Source organism: Larus michahellis, chromosome 3 (assembly GCF_964199755.1).
Source record: "Larus michahellis chromosome 3, bLarMic1.1, whole genome shotgun sequence".
In the NCBI taxonomy this organism is placed as follows: domain Eukaryota; kingdom Metazoa; phylum Chordata; class Aves; order Charadriiformes; family Laridae; genus Larus; species Larus michahellis.
The window spans coordinates 44,989,846-45,011,247 of record NC_133898.1 but is presented as its reverse complement, the minus strand read 5'-3'; the positions used below and the strand labels follow the sequence as shown (position 1 = coordinate 45,011,247).

General features: G+C 42.9%; 1 protein-coding gene across 2 annotated transcripts in view; it reads left to right on the top strand.

The window, feature by feature from the left end:
• The window catches only part of KIF26B (kinesin family member 26B), a 303,146-nt gene extending 282,244 nt beyond the window's left edge, over nucleotides 1-20,902 (top strand). For both annotated transcript variants that reach the window (XM_074579953.1, XM_074579954.1), the window contains 3 exons: nucleotides 9,372-9,574; nucleotides 10,969-11,119; nucleotides 12,702-20,902. In XM_074579953.1, coding sequence (XP_074436054.1) covers nucleotides 9,372-9,574; nucleotides 10,969-11,119; nucleotides 12,702-12,850 — 503 coding nt within the window. In that variant the 3' untranslated portion in view covers nucleotides 12,851-20,902. The remainder of the gene's footprint in view (nucleotides 1-9,371; nucleotides 9,575-10,968; nucleotides 11,120-12,701) is intronic.
• The last annotated feature ends 500 nt before the right edge of the window (nucleotides 20,903-21,402 follow it).

The window sequence follows — 21,402 nt, the reverse complement described above, 5'->3', positions numbered from 1 at the left end:
ACAGCTGCTCTTTGATCCACCCTGTGGTGGAAGTATTATTCCAGACCCCATTTTACAGATGGAGAAATGAAGGCAGAGAACTTTACCGATATGCCCAATGCCTACAACTAAGGAGAGCCAGATCCAGGGTGAAATTATAGGCACCCTTGACTCCTAACCTCGACCTCAACTGACTTGGTTGCACATCCTCCCCTGCCCTTGCTTAGCAGTGGAGCAGAGTGTTTCATTTGTTATTTTCTTTTTGTGGTGGGCCCTTCCTCCTTTTCCACCCGCAAGAATCTGTGCAGCTATGTTTTCTCTGGTTTCTTTGCTCGCTCCATTAGCCTTTCCCCTGTAAGAAACAATTGGCACCTCAGCCATATTTCAGGCTCTGACTCTACAGTCTCCCCCCTCTCAGGTAGGCAGTGCTGTCTTCAGCAGGGCACTGAAGTGTTAGGGCATAGTTTGTACAGTCATCACTAGCACCGATTATATATTATTTTTTAATTCCTTGGAAATTTCAAGTGCAAGGGTCCAGTGCTGCTTCATGGAAAGACAATGACAAGGGTGCTTTTATAACATGTACTAATGTGTGTAGTCAGGAAATGCATTCTGGCTGACCTCCATTTTCGAAAGCTGTATTTGTTTTCTGGGAACATGACAGGTACGAGAGGGAGGCAGGCAGGGTGGCAGTTTTGGGCTTGCAAGATCTATGTTGTAGTCTCTGATGGTGCTGCTGGTTCGCTGTATCACCTTGGGCAACTCATGTAATTTCCGTGCTCCCTGGTTACCAGCTCATAAAACTAGATAATGGTGGTGTGAAAAAAGGAACACATCAGAAGTGTTACCTACCTGCTTTTTGCTCTTCTGCTTTGGTTTTTAGCATCTTTTCCCTGGTTTAGTTTGTATGTATGTGGGCATTACTTTAAAATAATTCTCAATTCAAAACATGACCAGATGATTCAGAGATGCAGCTTTGGTGCTAGCTCCAGGCAAGCAAGGAGCCCAGGCTCTATTGAGGTTTACCCACTAACACCCGGTCCTGTTTGCATTCCCATGTAATGTGCACAAATGCCTTGTTTCTGCCTTTTAACCACTCCCCACCACCCTTCCCCCCCAAGATGTTATTTATCAGTTCCTGCCCCTTACAATGTTTCAGAGCTGCCTGTAAGGAGAACCGCAGAACGGGGCTCTCTCTGAGATGATTCATCACAGACAAGGCTTTTCGTGGAGACCACAGAGATCTTCCTGAGGCTGTTTTCTTTCCTGTTCCCTTTTGGAGTAGAGTTGGGTGCCTAAGAGAGTCCCCATCCCACGTGACATCAACTTAAACCTAAGAGCTGCAGTGTATCACTGCTTGCAGTGCGCTGCCAAATTGGGCTGGACCACTGCGAAGGAGTGTGTCTCCTTTGATTTCTCTAGTTGCAGTTTTGTGGAGCTGAGTCTGAGCCTGCAGCTTTACTGGTGCTGGGGTCGGTGCTGGCAGGGTGAAGTGCTCGGGGTAGCACTCTGTGGCCCGAGCAGGCTTGGGGGAGCAGCAAGTGTGCAGCAGCCAGCGATGGGGACCGCTGCCTGTCTGTATGCACAGACCCACTGATGGGGGCAACGACCCAGGACTCAGGCATGAGAGGAAGATGTGACTCATGTGTGAAGGGCGAAGACAGTCAAAGAGGTGAGGGTTAGGGGAGAAAGTCCTTACCTGTAAAGTGCTTTCAAGTGGGGTCAGTCTGGGCCCCATGAATGTTGAGCATCCGTTAACATCAGAAAACAAAAACCTAAGGGATGCTGTAAGGCCAAGTAGAAACAAGACTGGGGGAAAATCAAGGTTTCCAAATGCTGACTTCTGGAAGTTTAGGCCTGTGCCCTGCGTTGGACTGTGTATCTCAGCATTTGCAGGACTCAGCTATTGCCAGTCCAGGACAGGATTGGCACGTGTGTATGGGAGTGTGTGTGTTTGTGCACATGCTTTAATCTTTGTACAGGGAACCTGTCTGCCTGTAGATAATTAAAGATTCCTGCTGCAGCATTTTACGGCTTTTGCAGTAAAGTTTCATGACTCCTTGCGGCTCTTTCTCAGTACTAAGTTTCACCACCAAAGCAGAGCAAATTGCTTCATGGTTTTAAACACTTCAATAAAAAGACAGACTGTTAAGACATGACAATAGTTATCTACAATTAGAGTTCCTTTTTCTCTCTTACTTGAGTGCTCTGGGTTTCACTGGTGGAATGGTTTTAAAGATGGAGATTTAGAGGTTCCTGGAAAGCCCTGAAAATTCTATATTCGAACACATTCAATCTCTGGAAGCACTTAGCCCTGCCTACGAAGGAGCAGAAAAAGCCAGAGGCTGACTCCATGGGCTGTAAATTATGAAAGTCCGTCTCCAACCAATATTGCAAAGCATCACATTTTGAAACGTGGCCAAAATGATAATGATGAAACAAAACACCAACAAAAAAAGTCTGAGCCTTTCTTGTTGAATCCAAGTGAAAAGGAATTTGGTTCATGTTTAGATTGCCTAAGGCACAGTGTAGGAAGCTGAGAATTGCCCTTTGTATCACAAAGCCGTAGGGAACTTCCAGCGTTTCTACTTTAACTTGCTTACAAGTGATGCTAGCTAATTGATATCCTGCATTATACCTTTACTATGACAAAGGATGTTTAGAATTATACAGGAAAATGCTGTTTGCATGCAGGTGACCACTTTATGCATGTGACTGCTGGCTGGACAGCCCTGGGGGGACCAGAGGGAGGGGAAGTGCTGGCTTCGGCTCCAGGTTTTTTTTTTGTTCATTAAAACAACAGCATTGATTTTCCCAGGTCAAAGCCAGGCCATTTCATGCAGCAAATCTGTGTTGAAAGGGATCAGAGTAATCATTTTTTACACGCTTGACTACTGCATGCCAGCACTGAGCTTTCAGCCACATGAACATAGGAATGATTTAATAGAGGAAATGGCAGCAGGCTATTGTGCACAGTGAAGGCTCCATGTAACATGCATGACTGAGTCGCACACCATTAGGCTGGGTGTAAATAAAACCTGCTCCTGACACTGCCACAGAATTAGCTCACTGGAATGCCTCCACCACTGTCCTGTCGGGAGCTAATGGTCTGGCTGCAGAGCCACTTCCCCCTCCAGCCTCCACCTTTCCTGCCCCTGCGACTGGCACGGCTATTCAGTGCAATAACAATAACCAGCTCCTGAAATAATGCCACAATGCAGACAAATACCTGTTAAACCAAAATCCAGCCTGAAGTGAGACAAATATTTAGAAGAGACTCTGGTTGTTTTTTTGCTAGGGATCATGGGTGCTGAAAATTCATCCCCCCCGTGATGTGCATCTTCCCTGGAGCGTCTCCCAGATTACTTGTCAACCTGCCACGCTGCAGGAGGGCTGCTTCCTGATCTGGTTTCAGCAGTGCTCATTCACCAGCTCTAAACTGCCCTGAAAAGCTCCTTTTAAAATGAGACAGTAATTCAGGAAGCAAGGTTAAGGAATGAACTGGGTGGGCAGAAAAAAATTAGTAGTCCGTACCTCAGCACATTCCTTATACCAGTACAGAAGCAAAGTATCTAGTATAGGTGTGGATGGAAGGTTGAAAACAAGGGTTGCTTTATTCCTATGTACAGCAAGCAGTGATTTCTAGCCTCAAGTGTCCTTGTACTTCTTATTGATTCACAACAGGATTGAATTTAAGTCAACACAGAATACAACCTGAATTATTTTACAGTGAGGTGGACATAGAAGATTCTCTTCTGAATGATGGATCCTATCAGTGTTTACTATTCTAAGTGTTTAGCTGCAACTCAGTCCTTCCCAAGTAATCTGAGTTGTCAGGATGAGCGAATGCTGTTTAGATTTTCTGGCAATAAATGCCTGGATTATTTGGTGTTTGGACTACTGACCTCAAGATGGGCACCCTAAATACTTCTGATGAAGTCTTCACACCATCAGAGGGGCCTTCGACTTGAAATCATTGGCAATGTCTTCAATAATTGGGAGGGGAGCTGTGCAAACTGTATGAAAATCCGAAGAGTGAATAGCTATGTGCTCTGCACTAGGGAAAGTGCACTATAAAATAAGCTAGGGGAAAGGAGGTCAAAGGAACGGGGATGAGTTGATTCAGTCATGGACAATTGCCCATGAGGGCAGATCCCATTAGGAAGTGGGAATGGGAGGAGAGTCAGCACTGCATTTTTAAGTCAAACAAAGCAGGAGCCCCATTGTTGGACAGTGAGGAGCAGCAGGGGGAGCAGGACAGATAATCTTTGCTAGTAAGCAAGCAGTTTGAGGCTACATTTGAGGGTGATGCTATTGCTACTGAAAGCACAGTATTTCTTGGAAATGAAGCCACAGAAGAAAGGGTGGGAGCTTAGGGCCACTGCTCTACTTAACCAGGGTTGGTTTTTGTAATCGCCTTGAGTTTGGATGGATTGTCTAATGAGAAAAAACAAAAAGATGAACAACAGGTTCTGTACAGAAAGGCAATTTTACCTCCCATAACATTAAATGCAGCGGGGAATAGCTTTGGCTCCACATCCTGCCTTTAAGCACACACTATAAACTTCTGAAATTATGATCTATCAAGTTACAGTTTCATTTTCTGTTTGGAATACCTTGAAATTTCTAGGACAGCAGTTGTTTTGCATCCCATTCAGATGTATCCTGCTTTGAAGAGATATGCATCAGGCTTTTTTTCATGAAGATTTTGCATTTATGGTTTTTGCCTTTACCTTTTTCACAGAAAAGATGCTCAGGCTGGAATGTGTGCTTGGAAAGCAATCTAAGGGGAACACTCCAAAATATACAGTACTTAAGCAAAACCAGACCTCTTAGAGTTTCTGCCCTGGTCAACACGAACTTTTATGACCACACATCTTTATGTAGTTGGGCAATTTTCCTGAGGTCAGTGAGTCTTCTTGTCCTTAAAGTTACCCTTACATACCTAGCTGGCTTGGTCTGTGTTTCTAATACCTTAAGACTTCTCTGGGCATATCTTTGCTGAAGTATGTTGTAGGTTCAGTGCCACTCTTCAGTCAGATCTGCTTTCACACTGCACACCTCCACTGCTGTGTTACCCCCTTTATCTTAATTTTAACCTGCCAAACCTTAGCCTAAGCTTTGCTGAAGCTTAACTAAGGCAGAGCAACAGACCCGTTGCGAAAGGAAATCTTGTATTCTGTGCATTTTCAGGGCTATGGTGCAGTCTGATTATTCATACCCAGGCTAGGCTCAAGAGGGGTTATTCTGAGTGTGGATAAATTCAGACTAAGTGAAAAACATATCCTCCAAGACATTTAGCAAACAACGTGTTACTTTACATGCTGTATGATCATCAATGAAAACGTCGTTATTCCATCCTACGTTCAGCTTACAGGATTTCATTCAATTTGATTTTTGGTATAAATTTCTTTTTTTAATGGAGGAATGAATCCCATTTACCTGATGGGAGGATAAGGTGGTTTGCCAAAGTGCTGGGCTGGGTGCATGCTCCCCCAGTCCCAGCCGGTGGGGCAGAGACAGGAGGGACCTGCCAAGAGCTGCTCTTGCTGAGCTTCCAGGCTCATAAGGAACCTTCACAAGATGTGTGCAGGGAAGTAGAGGAGGGATGTGCTGTAATTCCTACAAAGCATTTTATTTATTTTACAGTCAAAATTTATGACATCCTAACCCCATCTAGTGCTCCCGATAAATTTGTGACTTCAAATGGGTATTTTCTATGTAAATGGAAAACTGTATTAATTTTAACAATTTAATTGTTGTGTCTGCGTGTTGATACGGATGAGAAGCTGTCAGCTGAAGTTCTGCTTTGGCTATATCTCCTTACTGATCCCAATTAAGGTGAAATCAGAAAAAATAGAGGCTAAATGGAGAGGTCAGTGGCAGGAGTCTCCTGTCAAAAGATATTGTTATTTTCTGTACCTGGGCTAATAAGCAGCCTATTAATCAGTGCATGTTTAGAATAAACTAGATTCAGTTTTGCGTCACTGCAAAGATGCAGGAGATCTTTCATTTCATTTCTCCCCAAAGTGCTCTAAACCTCAGATAAATCATCCTGAGTCAGCATTCAAGGCTCAGGTAAAAAGACATCCCTCTTCTCTTTCTTCTCTGCCTCCCACGTGGGCATACCCTCTGCGATGGGGCAGGGAGACCAGTGCAGACGGCCCCTGCCTCCTGAAGGAGCCCCTGGGCGGATGGCAGCAAGTCTGCCCGCCTCAGGCAGCTCTGCCCTGCCGCATTGCCCCAGTGCGCTGAGAGCTTTGTTGTGATAACCCATGGGCTATCCAGGCGTGAGCTCTGGCTAGAAAAACATAATAAGCTCATGTTAGCATGTCTCCTGCCGCTACTGTAGTCTCCACTGCCTCTTATCCGAGGAGTAAGCACTATTAGGCAGAGCCTCAGGTCAGAGCCCTCCTTCTAGACCACAGGCTTCTGTTTCTCATTGAGCTAAATGAATATGAATGGGAACTAAATGCAAAAACATTTACCATCATTCCTGTAATTCATATGCTGGTGACGTCTGTTTTGCTTTGCTCCGAATAAAAGCCTGACACTGTTCTCATGGCAAGGTGAATTGGAGCCATCCACCATCACAGAGAGTCTCAGACCTGGGCTTTGGCTCTGGTCCGAGACAGTTTTTCCAGTGGGGATGGTTTAGAAGTGCCCTATTACACAAGAAGGTGGTGTTAACAGCCACAGTGGGGAAAAAAAGAAAGAGGGAAGGTCAAACGTCACAGAAGAAGGTACTACCTTAGTCATAGTTCAGCCATGCATGGGAGAGCTGGACAGAAGGAATTTTCAATCTGCTCAGCTTCTTCCTTGAAATGCTAGAGCTAGTCCATAGGCATGGCATGAAAGGAGAAGTGACTATCAACGCGGGACACAAAGTAAACAGAATTAGCAGCATTCAGCTGCATTACACAGGAGGTCAGATCTGATGCTTGTGAGTGTTGCTGGCTCTAAAAGTTGACGAGCAGCAAAGATAGGAAAGAGATTGCTTTTACATGCAGACAAAATTTGAAAGACTGATACTGTGAGACACCATGGCCAAAAGCCTAAAATGTATTTTTAAAAGTGTTTAATGCCTAAATCCTTTTGGTCTTGAGTGGCACTAGGGTTGTACTCAGCGCCCTTCACATCTAAGCAAGTGGAGGGCTCGTTTCCCAGGAAGGGCTGAGCCCATTGCAAGATCTCTCCTTGCATGTAACAAAATTTAGTAGTCCACCACGCTGTCTGTCTCACCTACCTTCTAGCACGCATCTGCTTTCACCATTTGGTTGCCTTTCTCAAGCATCACTGACAAGAGTCACCCTTAGCATCGCAGTTTGTTGGGGTCTTCCCAAACTGTGTCTCTCTCGTTGTTGTCCCTTTTTAGCTATGGTAATGAGTCAGGTCCTGCTTTCCCTTTTATCAAGATCTGATTCTTCTCTTGATCAGGCAGTTTAATCTAGAGATTAACTGAAATGCATTCAAGATAAGTGAATGCTGGCATCGACTTCTAGTGACTGGTACCACAGGTCTAAAATAACTCCTACTTGCTGGTATTTGTAAGGCTTCATTTGTTCTGGCATGGGCTTTTTTGCTGCCCTGCAGTTTGAGTAGTAAATACAACTACGTGATAGGTGTCACAGGATGGGCAGCCCAGATCTCAAGCCCTTAGGTAAGAAGCGGCCCTCTAGAGCTCCCTGTCTGTCCTCCTTGGCTGTTCTCTCCTTTTCTTGCATAGAATTCTCTTAGATGCATTCAAATAAAAGCTCTGTAGTCTAGGCTTTGCAGACAGACAGCAAAATAGACCATTCTCGTCTGGTTTTGAGCTTTACAGGTTAATTACTGGTTACTAACTGCTGGTTTCTAGCACAGACTGCTGCACTCAGAAATCAATGAGATAAGATGCGATAGTTCATGAAGTCAGTAGAGAAACAGACTCCCATGAATGAAACTGTCTTTGTTACTTGCAAATGCAAAAACTAGACAATCAATAGATATTTTTGATTTGGGGTTGGTTTTTTTTTTTTTGGCTTTCATTGAAGCACCAAGTTGGCAGACATGTTGAAGCTATTTACGTTCGAGTTTCAATAAATGTAGTGCTGGAGACTCCTCTAAATGATTTTATCTTGTTTTTAAAATAAAATCTGCATGATCATTCTGCATCCCTTCCCCGCTGGCATCAGTTTTGTTCTTGCAGCCAAGAGAGTCAGTTAATAGTTTCATTCAAACTTGCTGGCTCCAGCTTTTGTTTTTGGTTTCTCCCATCCCTTCTATTCCTGCTGTCTCCTAGAGGGGACCCTGCTGGAGTTGTCAGCTACAAAACCTTTTTGGTTTTTTTTTAAACACAGCTATTGCTCTGATTGTACTAAACCAAGCAAGGAAATGTAACCAGTTGGGGGTTTTTTTGTGTCTGTTCTTTTTCCCAACAAGCCATATGCTCAACTTCCTTACTGCTGCCATCAGGCCAGTGACGTACTTTTTCTCCCTTGCTTTACCTTAGGCCCTGACTTGGCAACTCACATGGCAGATGCTTTCCATATGGCATAGGCTTTATCAACCATGGTACATTTTCAGCTATTGCAGCGCTCCCATCCACCGTGCTGGTATTGTAAAGCAGGGTGGGTGTGCATGGGCACTGGTATTGAAGCAGACACAGTGCCTAACCTTTCTATTAGCCCATCGTTCTTGCTGCTTTCTTGCCCATCACCAGTGCTGCATTAACTGCATAAGCAGGAAATGTTTTAGAAGAATATTCTACTGAACAGAGACAAGGCTAATGCAACTCTGGTGACAAGCTTGGTGGTTGCAGGCATTTTGTCATCTCTAGTGTTTTTACTTCTAGCCAGCCTACAGTGGTGCTATGCAAAGGACTAGGTGGCAGTACGCTGGCACTCAACTCCAGCATAGTAAAAGAACGGGCATGTCAAAGTGCTTTTTGTGCTGTGATTAAAAAAAAAACAACAAAACCACACCTCCCCTGGAGATGGCCTGTGCAGTGGCTGGCTAATCCATGTCCCTAGGCTGCAAGAGCCAGTACCAGTAAAGAGATAGGAAAGCAAAGGTAGACCAGTTCCAACCTGCTGCTCTGGCCCTTCATTGTACACACTGACACCTGAGCAAAGGGAAGCAGGCACAAGCTCTGGAACCTTTAGGGTACATATGCCCTCTGAAGATCAAATCCTGAAATCAGGCACCAAAGTACACATGAGGATCTGACTCGTGAGTGGGTACAGCATATTGCAGATACAGCTCACCCCAGCTTCCATGGCCTTCCTGGGTTTTTGCTCCTTTTTCTTCTGAGCATAAGAGGGCTGAATATATAGTTTGTAGACATCTCTGCAGATGGAGCAGAAAGGAGAGGCAGCAACTGTGCTAACATGGAATGTCAACTTCTGCATTTGCAGGTTCACAGAGACGGAGGCTTATTCCAGCTTTATCACTTGATACCGCTTCTCCAGCAAGGAAGCCTGCCAACAGCCCCGGGGTCCGCTGGGTGGATGGACCCCTGCGAAGTGGGCAAAGGGGGCTGGGGGAGCCCTTTGAGATCAAAGTCTATGAGATAGATGATGTGGAGAGGCTCCAGCGGCGACGAGGTGGGGACAGCAAGGTGAGTGCAATCCATGTAATCTGTCTCCCTCCTCCTATAAGGTGTAAGAGCAGGAATTCAGATTATGCAGTCAGAAACATGTAGTATCGTATATGGTTAATTCAACAGTCAGCAAAACCTGTTATCTCATTTAAGAGCAGTTATGACTCAAGTTATGCCTTTTTCCATAGCAGCTAACAGACATTGGTACCTTGCATTTTTGCCCCTTGCTTATAGTCTTGGTGGTTCCTGTGCTCCAGCATCTTGTCGCATCTGTCTTTGAAGGCAGCAATGGTGCTGAGGCACTTGAGCGTGCTTTGGTGGTATTGTTTTCAGGATAGCTAATATCTTCTCTCTGACAAAATTGTTCCTGCAAACCTCAGGCTTCCAAATTTACAAAAAGATCAGGGAGTTGTAAAGGTCAGCTCTTGAGAGGTATGATTGGGAAGAGTGTCTGAAGTTGGTGAAATAACACCAATTTTAGAGTAACTGTGGATATAGGCTTTATTATTATTTTAAGGCACTTTTTCTTCCTAGCCCCTGTCACTTAGTTAGGCTGTTTGTGATGTTGTTCTCTGATATGACTTTTTATGGCAAAAAAAAATCTCTTTTTGGGGGTGGGGTTTCCACTGCACTTCACTCACACAGCAGATTTGTGTACAGAGCAGAAGGCAGAATAGTACTGAGACTTTCACACAGGCTTGGAGGAAGATAGTTCTGGTATTGGGAATGCTCCCATGCAGGCGAGGGTAGCACAGCCCTCACCATGCTCACTTACTGCACATCTTGATGGCTGCCACCCCTCAGAAGTCATGCGAGGCCAGGATGAGTGCCTCCAGACAGCAATGCACCCCGTGCTGTTGCTGTGCCCCATATCTTTACAGAAAATATATCTTCTTTATTAATGATTGTGAATTGCTAGAGCTTTTCATAACATATTCCCTTTGTTTAAGGATGTTTTAAATTTGATATTGCTACCAGTTCTCTTATTTTATAGTATGACTACTACAATTCTTATGCGCCAACCACAGAGAGGAATTTAGGATTTTAGTACAGCAAGCAATGGATTTCCTTCTCCGGAGAGCTTAGATTTTCTTAGCCAAACTTCTGGTGACAAACCAGAAATGTTTTGCTACAGTTAATCTGATTTCAAGATGCTGCCTGTTATTAATTATTATGGTTTATTATTAACTACAATTGCAAAGTCTCCAAAGCTCACTGATGGAAAACATCAAAACCAAACAAAAGCAATAAAAATAAAACAGATGATAGATTATTTCATGCAGTGATTCATATGCTTCCAGAGTAAATGGCTCGTTGCTAGTATTATTGATTGAAAGATCATTTGACTGAATGGATCTGGTTATTTCTTCTCTTCACCTATTCCTTCCCTACTTCTTTTTTCTGGTTGGCAGGAGGTGATATGTTTCAATGCCAAGCTGAAGATCCTGGAGCATCGCCAGCAGAGAATTGCTGAGGTCAAGGCCAAGTACGAGTGGTTAATGAGAGAACTGGAGGTGACCAAACAGTACCTGATGCTGGATCCTAATAAATGGCTCAGTGAATGTAAGGGCATCGTTTTATTGCCTGGACTCATAGGTGTCCTTTGGTTTATTTCGGGAGGGGGGTGGGGTGGGGGGGGGGTGGGGGAGGGGAGCAGAAATGTTTGCTAAGAATGAGATGTGAGCTACTGTGTTTGTAAACTAAAATGAACTGACATATGACCTAAGGGCAAGTTTTAGATTGACTGTATTTCTAGAACTAGTCCCTATAATTCTTATTAAATGTTGACAGTAGAACTGAACAATCCTTTTTGCCTGAGAGCTGAATTTTGAAATGATACAGCATTGTAGTGGTGAATATTGCCATTGGTAGATTAACGTTCACGTGTTTCAGTCCACAGCTCCTGAAAATTAGATTTTTTTTTTGGCCTCAGATCACTCACATATGAGCAATATTATAAATCTGCTCTTCTACCACAAAATAACACTGTGGAGCAAACTTGTCCCTTGGAACCAGTGGGCTTACATGAAAAATGAATTTGGTCCATTTTTTATAACTATAGATGTGTAAAGTTCAGAGAGCTTAAAGGTCATTTGCATTCAAATGAAGAAGGACCTCAACACCTCAAAGGAAAAAAGATAAAGAATACTGCAGTAATTGTACAACAATTTTTAGTATTAGCAAGCAGATGAGTTCATATCAAAGAGTTCTAGAAAAAAAACCCTAACTATTTTCAATTTATTTAGGATAATTGCAAGTGGCAAAAGGAGGTTGTCTGCTGTGTTCTCTTAAAGCATCCTAACTCTTCCTTTGACAGCTGCCATAAGTTAACACTAGATTGGTACATCCTGCAAAACAACCACAGTATATGTTTCAGGAACACTATTAAAGAAGAGAGGTAAAGAGGACAGATTCAAAGGGAGCAGAGAATTTGCCGTACATTGCCGTTCGCTTACTGTGTGATGCCTTCGCATCTGATTCCATTGTGATAAATGCAGAAATCCTCAAGGACGGCACAGCCTCAGAGACCAGATAAGATGGGAAGTGCTGTCTCAGACTACGTATCTCGCACTTGGCTTCCATGGAAGCCACTGCCACCTGGTCTCTGGCAACATACGGGCCCCTGTGTTGGAGTGATTGATGTGTACGCCTTCCCTTGCCACTCTTGAGTGGTCTAGTGAGAATCACATGGAATAGGTAGAAGTGTGGGGATCAAGGAAGTTGGAGGTTGGTTTCTAACTCTGAGTTCTGAATTCAGCAAAGGACTTGGCCTCCCAGGCCAGAGCACCTATTTAAATCTCTTTCTGGTCAGCAGAACGTGTGAGAGAGTCAGTACATCTTAGCATTCAACGTTTGCTTAAGGGTGTTGGAGTGCAGCAAAAGGTATCTGCAATTCTGGAGAGGGTGGCAGAGCATATCGTTCAAGAAAGCATCCGGTGCAATCATAACAGCGTTTTCCAGCAAGCCAATGTGCCTTTTTAATAGCCATTAAACAGAAAAGGCAACTTTTAAGGACAATGGCAAGCCAGAGAACATGTCGTATAGAGTACTGATGGGTTTGAAGACTTGAACTAACTCTCTCTCTCCCACCAACCAGCACTGGGTTTTGTCTGCTTTTCCTATCTCTGTATTTTCTTTCTCACAGTTGATCTGGAGCAGGTATTTGAGCTGGATTCTCTGGAATACCTGGAGGCCCTGGAATGTGTGACTGAGCGTTTGGAAAACCGTGTCAATTTCTGCAAGGCCCATCTCATGATGATCACCTGTTTTGACATCACCTCTAGACGCCGATAAAGTATGAACCTCAAGAGAATTTCAATGCGCATCTCTGCCATCCTCCTTTTCCCTTCTGAATAGCATCCCAAAGACAACAGAATGAGGATGAAGGTTGGAGTCAAGTCTCAACTGTGTGTATGAGAGATTTGCTATACTATACAGAAGAGTAGTATTAAAAAAAACCAGGACGAGCATGAAAAATGGAGATATAAGGCTGTTGATTCTCTTAGCCTAAGAGAGCACTTTGAGGAACCTTTAAGGACATGTCTGTAAATAAGAACTGCTGGCAGAAGACACTTCTTTCCCTGCATTAGCTGAGGGAGGAGGAAGGGTGGTTGTAGGACTTCCATTGAGAGGTTCATTAAAAGAAAACCTATCCAGAAAAACTGTTTAAGTGCCTTGCAAATCTTTATTATCCAAACATTTATGTTCATACTTTATTGTGTACAGACGGTGCTAGTCAAGAAAAGAAAAACGAAAAAAACAAACACACTTTTGAAATGTATTTACAGCTTGTTTTTCTCTTGGTGTTTTCTTCTATTTCAGACTTGCTGTTTCTAAGTAACTTGTGTTTGTAGAGATATTTCCTAATCAGTACAACATATGAATAAATGTTAACTGTCTTTTCTTGTTACCAGAGTAAGGGCACTCAAAGAGAAATTCAACTTTCCCAGATGACACAAAAAATCTTTCTAGCAGTGAGTGAGATTTGCTTATATGTTCTTCTGTACTATCTTGTATTCTGGAGGACACAGTAATTTTCCCAGCCTGTTCTGCAGTGTATGAGAGAGGAGAGGTGACATTACCATGACGTAAATATGTTTTCCATTTGATCCAACCGCCGTAACTTTTTTTTTTTCATGTATTTTTAGCTTCGAACTGGCTAGAGTTATGGATGAGGAGGCACTTTTATCCTGACCCCTTTTTCTGATGCTAATAACTTTTTGCAAAATTGCTCTTTAGGCTGAGAGCTCCCATGCTTATCAGTCCGAAAATGAGTGATTTATTCTGTCATTTTTTCTTGAGACTACGATTAATAAAATTTAGCTTCACCTCTTTTTGACATATACCACTGCAAAACAAGTTTTGGCAGCTTTTGGTCCCTGGCCCAGTCTGTCCATAGTCACAGACATACCTGAGAAGTGCAGCCTCTGCTCAGCTCAGCACGTCTGGAAATAAACGGGAGTGGTGAGTGAGCAGATATAGCACTTCAGGCATGTTGCCTATGGCATTTTCCTTATCAACCCTCCAGTATTGAAGCCATGGCAAAATTCACATTGACATCAAAAGGACAAGGGTCTGCACCTCAGTGCACATCCAAACGTACTTGCTTGCAGTATGTGGGAAGGAACGTCCATTGTGTTTCTTAAAGAAATGTGTGAAATCTGCATTTTAATTATGTATGAGCATGAAGAATTATTTTGCTGAATTAGGTTTCTTCTCCTTCTATATTGAAGTAAGCCCATTCACAAAAATTCCTCTCTCACATACACTTGTGCTACCCTCCTGTTCGTTATGAGAAAATAAGAGCATCATTTAACATATACTCAATATGCATCAATTTACTGCTGTACTTAAGTGCCACTCTTCTTTTACCTCTACCATCATATTAATGCCATCTTACAACATCCCAAGCAGCAAGTCTCAATGGAAAAATATCCCTACATTAATGCTGATAGATTTTCTAGTGGTTAGCTGAAACAAATGGTTTTTTTAATAGAAATAACATTTATATAGTTTTATTTTCTTTTAATACTCTACAACTTGTAATAACAAATCTTATTCATTTTATTAGCCTTGTCACTGGATTTTGTAGAAGATCCTTCTTACATTCTATAGGGTTATTTGGAGGGAAAAAGTCCTATATGAAAGTTGCTTTCTAGTCTGTTCCACAGCAGTTTCCTATCATGAAACTCATATTCCAAGTAAGTATTAAAGGCACAGGTCTGATATCTCTCTCCCCTTCTCTCTCAAGGCAAAAAAAGCTCTGTCAAAAAATCCCAAACAATGCGATTTCTGTAGCTTTGTTTCTCTTTGTAATGATTTCAGTAGCGCTTGTTACGTATTGGTTCTTTTGAAGCCATCTCTTCTCCACAAAGCCCCATGAACTCAGTACACTCCACAGATCCACGGGAATCGCCCCTGCAGTTTTGTGCTGGATGAAGACCTAGTGCCTTTGGGATATGGAATGCTTCTCTCTTTATGGGCTTAGTCCCGTGGAGCCCCAGATACACGCTGCCACGTCACATACACACAGGAGAGAGACTTTCACAGCCAGCTCCCATCTCTCTTGCCTGCATCCCCAGGTAGGCCTGTACCCCTCTCACCCGTGAGACTGCACTAAGCCTGTTTCCCAGGTCATGCCCCCACATTTAAGAAAGAACCACCCACAACCCAAGTTGTGCACATGGAATTAAATGTTGCCTTCTTTAAGCTTAAGCATTTCTGAAAATGTGTTTGCTGGAAGGTGGTCATTGGGTAATTGGGATGCGTTGTCCTTCCTCCGCTGAAAACAAGCAGCCCAAAATGGGTGTGCTGGGCTCCCTAGGAGCTTGCAGTGAGATGGTAAATGGCAAGCGGTACAGTAAAAGTAAACACACACTTGATAGAGAGAAAGTGAAATCCTAGCAAATGGTGCATGCACAGAATGCATTGTTATCAAGAAATGCCCTCACACATAGTCTGGGACTTACACAGAAGTGCTGATGTTTCTATAAATCAAGTGGACACGTTTCAGAGCTATTATAAAATATCTATTACGTGTAATATTCCTCAGCATCATTAACTCAATTAGTCATTGTCTCTAGATTTGGTACTTCTGTAGATTAGGAAGCATAGCAAAAAGTGCATTTATCTAGGCACTGTTTTAAAAAAGTGAGAGCGTACGTTTGCCCTCTTTATCACGATGGACCAAAATTGTTCCTGAGGCCAAATGGATTATGCCAAGGATGAATTTGGCACACTGAAAATACTAACTGAGAAGAATCACAGTCCTTACAAATATTTTGTTTCTGAGGACTTAATTAGCCTGGCCGTTAACACTCCCATCATATACTCGTATTCATATCCTAAAATCCATACTCGTCTTCTCTTTTTTCACTTTCTGTCAGTGCATTTCAGAATTTGCAACTATTTTGGGGAATTGTGGTGGCTTAATGCATAAAAGGGAATGAAAATTCATGGAGATTTCACACCTGCAAAATGTTTTCTCATTGAAAATAGCTTTTTACTTCAGAATTTATATTTTTATACTTCAAATATCTGCAAAACAGATAATTAAAAGCATCAGGACCTTGTTATGAAATTGATCACAGATCAATTGATCTTAGTTTAAGATAGCCAGCACTATAGAGAAGATAGCCAGCACTTTAGAGAAGACCCATACACTTCTGCAAGTCATCCAGGAAGTCCCATTCTTTAAGCAATTGCAGCGTAATGCTGTTTTTATCCTGATATTTTAAAAGGCATCAAGTTGCCTAAAAGACTCATAAGCAACATGAATGGACTGCTTAATTGTTTCCACATTCAGAAATCAATCTTACTTCCCTGGGACAGCTTTAGTAGGAAACAGCAATGTTAATGTAATTAGGTTTGAAGGTTAATTCTTTGTTCGCGTGTGTGTAACAGGAGATCCCAGTTCTTCATTGTCAGGTTGTGTCACGGCTGCAGAATGCCACCACTGCTCCGCATCCCCACTGCTGTGCTCAGGCATGGGCAGTTCGGGCCTCATTGTGAAAACTGCTCGTCTTGGCATACATGAACTTGCTTTATAGCCACAAATTCAAATCAAACCTTAGACTGGAGAGTTTGGCTGCGATCTGGATTCAGACATCCCACTGGTCTGCGTGAGCTCTTGGAGCGGGCAGAAAGCCACAGGTCACACACCCATTGACTCCGGATGCCGGGTCACTTCGTATTCTAGAGGGTATGGGAGAGCCCTAATTTCCGGTGTGTTTGTCATAATGACACGTGTCTTTTCTCTTGCCATGGATGCCTTGTATTTGCCTCAAAACAATTTCTCGTCAACTCATTCAGAACTAAGCAATCAGAAGTAGTATTTCACAGAACGTCAAGGAAGCAAACCGATATCCAGGCCCTCCTTTCTTAGCTCTTTACTGGGCATGTTCTCATCTCGCCTGTGCTGGTATAAACGAGGCACAATTGCATTAAGAGTCAGGAGAATTATAGCAGAGTAAACCCAGTTGCATGGAAAAGGAAAATTCATCCAACTGCCATTTCTGGGTATTTAGTGCACTGCTAGTTATATAGCCAAAGAATGTGTTCCTCTTACCTGTTTGATACCCCCTCATTTTGCCCAAGGGCCGTGCACAGGGCTGTCACTGAACATCTGCTGGCTTCGATCCAGCCTTGGAAGACTCCCACGGCCATACAACGTAACTTCTGAAACTTGCAGCTACAGAAAATAGTAACCGTTAAAGAGCGATGTCATGATCCTCTGACACAAAGCAAGCTCAGTGAGAGCTGCAGATAATGCACAGAAAAGGATGAAAGGTACACACTGATATTTTTTTCTTTCATCTCTGAACATGGCAATTACAGAGGCAGAAAGCTGGGAGTGATGCTGGGAGTAATGCACATCAAGTCCAAGCTTGCTCACAGGATAGACTCAGTACCTCTTAAAGTGTTTCGGTCTTTTTCATTTATCTCGATAATACAGTTTGTCTTAAAATAGTGACTATTACCTGTGCAATGGAATTCAAATTTGATGACAGATGAAGTATCTGGACTCTTTCACAAACATTGCTGTTTACAAATGTATATACATACAGAAAAAAGTATACATACACAGCCAGAGACACTCCCCCCACCCCACCCCCATTACTGTGGGGAGGTAGAGTTCACAAATGGAAGCAACATAGAATTATGGAATCGTAGAATAGTTTGGGTTGGAAGGGACCTTTCTTCAACTAGATCAGGTTGCTCAGTGCCCCATCCAACCTGACCTTGAATGTTTCCAGGGATGGCGCATCTACCACTTCTCTGGGCAACCTGTTGCAGCGTTTCATCACCCTCATTGTAAAAAATTTCTTCCTTATATCTAGTCTGAATCTACCTTCTTTTAGTTTAAAACCATTACCCCTTGTCCTACCGCAACAGGCCCTGCTAAAAAGTTTGTCCCCATCTTTCTTATAAGCCCCCTTTGGGTACTGGAAGGCTGCTATAAGGTTTCCCCGGAGCCTTCTCGTCTCCAGGCTGAACAACCCCAACTCACTCAGCCTGTCCTCATAGCATAGGTGCTCCAGCCCTCTGAGCATCTTTGTAGCCTTTCTCTGGACTCCAACAGGTCCATGTCTTTCCTATGCTGAGGGCTCCAGAGCTGGATGCAGCACTCCAGGTGGGGTCTCACCAAAGCAGAGTAGAGGGGCAGAATCACCTCCCTCGACCTGCTGGCCACGCTTCTTTTACTGCAGCCCAGGATGCGGTTGGCTTTCTGGGCTGCAGGTGCGCATTGCCGGCTCATTTCCAGCTTTTCATCCACCCGTACTTCTCCTCAGGGCTGCTCTCAATCCATTCATCCCCCAGCCCGTACTGATACTGGGGTTTGCTCTGACCCAGGTCCCTCTGGATGGCATCCCTACCCTCACGCGTGTCAACTGCACCACTCAGCTTTGTGTCATCTGCAAACTTGCTGAGGGTGCACTCGATCCCACTGTGTTTGTCATTGATGAAGATATTAAACAATGCTGGTCCCAATATGGACCCCTGAGGGACACCACTTGTCATCGATCTCCATCTGGACATTGAGCCGTTGACCGCTACCCTCTGCATGTGACCATCCGACCAATTCCTCATCCACCAAACAGTCTACCCATCAAATCTGTATCTGTCCAATTTAGAGAGAAGGATGTTGTGGGGGACATCACTCCCCTTCCTCCTCCAAGGAGTACCTATAAAACCTTCCTCCTTGCGTTCACCAAGATGAAGCTGACTTATGCCACACTATAGGGAAAACTTATGCTTGAAACACTTTTGAATGCTTCTTTTAAAGGACTTTTCTTCCCCATGTTCTTCAGCTTACAAAGCCAAGTTGCTGCAGTTCCTATGTAGAGGCTGTCATTGAAACATTAAAGCCTGTAAAAGTAATCCAAATGAACTACTCTGTATTTCAGGGTGTCATGAATTTAAGGCAAGATGTCTTACAATCATGGCTGTTAAATACAACAATTTCCGCATATGCATGAGGCATACAGCATAGTTACATCAACTGAAAGCCTGGACTCTTAGCTCCCCATGAGATAAAGCTTTCTGTCTCGTCCTAATCGTTTTAAAATTGTAACTTTAAGCTTCTCCAATTCAAAGCACTGCCTGAAGTAAATATGATTCTCATAAACCAGCGTTTGAGTGACCCTCGTCTGCCAGTCCGTGTGGGAGGGATGGTTGCACAGCATCAGGGATGCACCAGCTCACTGCAGAGATCAAAGCATTTGTATCACTAAATACTGATGGGAGGAGATGATGACCATACAGACAGGTGCTGTTTCTCAGATCCACTGATGAGTGACATACCTTGCTTAATCCTGATGTCCTCACAGTCTTTGTTTTGTAACTCCATAGGCTTTTGCATTGGTGACACCCAGCAGTTTTTGGAGCCACAAGGCTGGCCGGTGCTAGCTATTGCAAGATCTGAAACAGGTTTCCAAATAACTATGGCAAACAAAACTGTGAATGATTTGTCACTGCAAAGTTAATAATCTCTATCTCTTGCATTTATTGTGCGCTCATCCCAGGGTTATCTGAGCTTCCATACCTGCTCTTGGAAATAATAAACCATTTTATTATTGTCTTTATCTTTTCTTCTTTCTCGTTCTCAAGCAAGCTTTCAAAAAAAAAAAGAGAAGAAAAATCAGTTTCCCTTGAAAATGTAGCACCCTTTTCCTAATCCCATTGAAGTCAATATGGATTTTGCCACCAGCTTCACTGACAAGGGACTTGTGCTCACTTGTGCAACATTTTGAAGCTCAGAAAGGGCGTGATGATTCTGCAAAGAATGGAGGGGCTGAAAATGAAACAGTAACATTCGTCTATAATGTTTCAAACCACCTTCAAAACCCTCCTGGACAGGAAATAAAACACAACCCAAACCATCCTACTTTGAGTGGTCCTACTTAAATATTGAGCAAACTTTATAATAATGGTAATAAAATGGTGCTTGAGGCAGTTTCAGCTATATTACATATTCTCTGTATGCTATAGATATGGATGTATTCACCCTCTATATTGTATATGTATGTGTGTATTTACATAAAGCACACATACATATATGTTTTATGTATGCATAGATACTAACTTTTCTAAGTTTAACTTCTTTTCCTCTCATAGCTGAAACTGCTTGTTACTAACATCCACATCATATTCTATGTATGAAGGATATAATTTATTTGTAAACTCAGGATGTTCTTGTTTTATAGAGTTGCTTGTATTTTATAATTTATTTACACATCATGGTTGGAAATGCTTATCTAAGTGCTATGCATTGAAGTGTATGTTTGCTAAATCCATTTCACTCTGTCCGTGGCTATGTTCTTTCTCATTATAACAGTGGTATAAAATAGGGCTAAGGAGGAGACAAACTGATGGATACAGAACTTATGCTGGTCCCAGCAGTGGGTAATTCCAGATGTAGTGGATATATATATATATTTTATCAACTAAATTTTACGGAAAAAAAAAAAAAAAAGGAAAAAAGAAAGAACAACATGAGGACCAGTTCAAAATGTGGAAAGTCACAGCCATTTCCAAGTTGGTCAACAAATGCATTGAGCCTTTTGCCATTAAAATTGTACAGTTTATTGTTTGCTGGCTAAAAAATATTCCTTTTGTGGTATCTGAGGTGTGAAACATTGTCCAAAATATGATGTCTGGAAAAAAAAAATCAAACTATAGTGGCATTAAATGTTTACTTTTATCTTACCAATATATTTGCCTCCCCCTCCTGACTGTTTCACTTTGGATGAGGGTATTTATGAAAGGGCAGAGAAGAAGGTGCTTTTGACCCACAAGAGGATGTACTATTATAATAATGGGAGTGAGCAAGATCAAACCTGAAAATAAAACAACTGAAGGGGTTCTACCAAGCTAGTATTGCTGAGAGGCAAATTCACAAGAAAACAACAATAAGGAATTGCAGGGTTTGATAGTAATGACAGAAACATTACAACCAAGCATAGCACCGTTAACTGCTCCACTGCTGCTGTCCAGAAACGGAAAGAGCCACAGTCAGAGGCCTGAACTGGTCAGGCTTTTACAGATGCTGGTTATGCATCTGTGCCTCCCCGTATTAGCAGGGATTGCTCCGCCTGCATCTGTGAGCAAGGGAAAAATCTGAGACCAAACAAATGATAAAAATGTATTTATAAGTGTAATTTTTTATCACGTCCAGCTACTGTGTCAGATTTCCCTTGGTCCCCATGCAGGTATATAACACAATGTAAGAGTAATAAAAAGCGTTTGCGCCCATTACTCAAGACATGCTTCTCCCTCAGAGAACCTGGTGGCAGGTTCAGCTGACCCCTGAACTTCTGCAAAGGTGTGCACAGTATCTGCTTGCC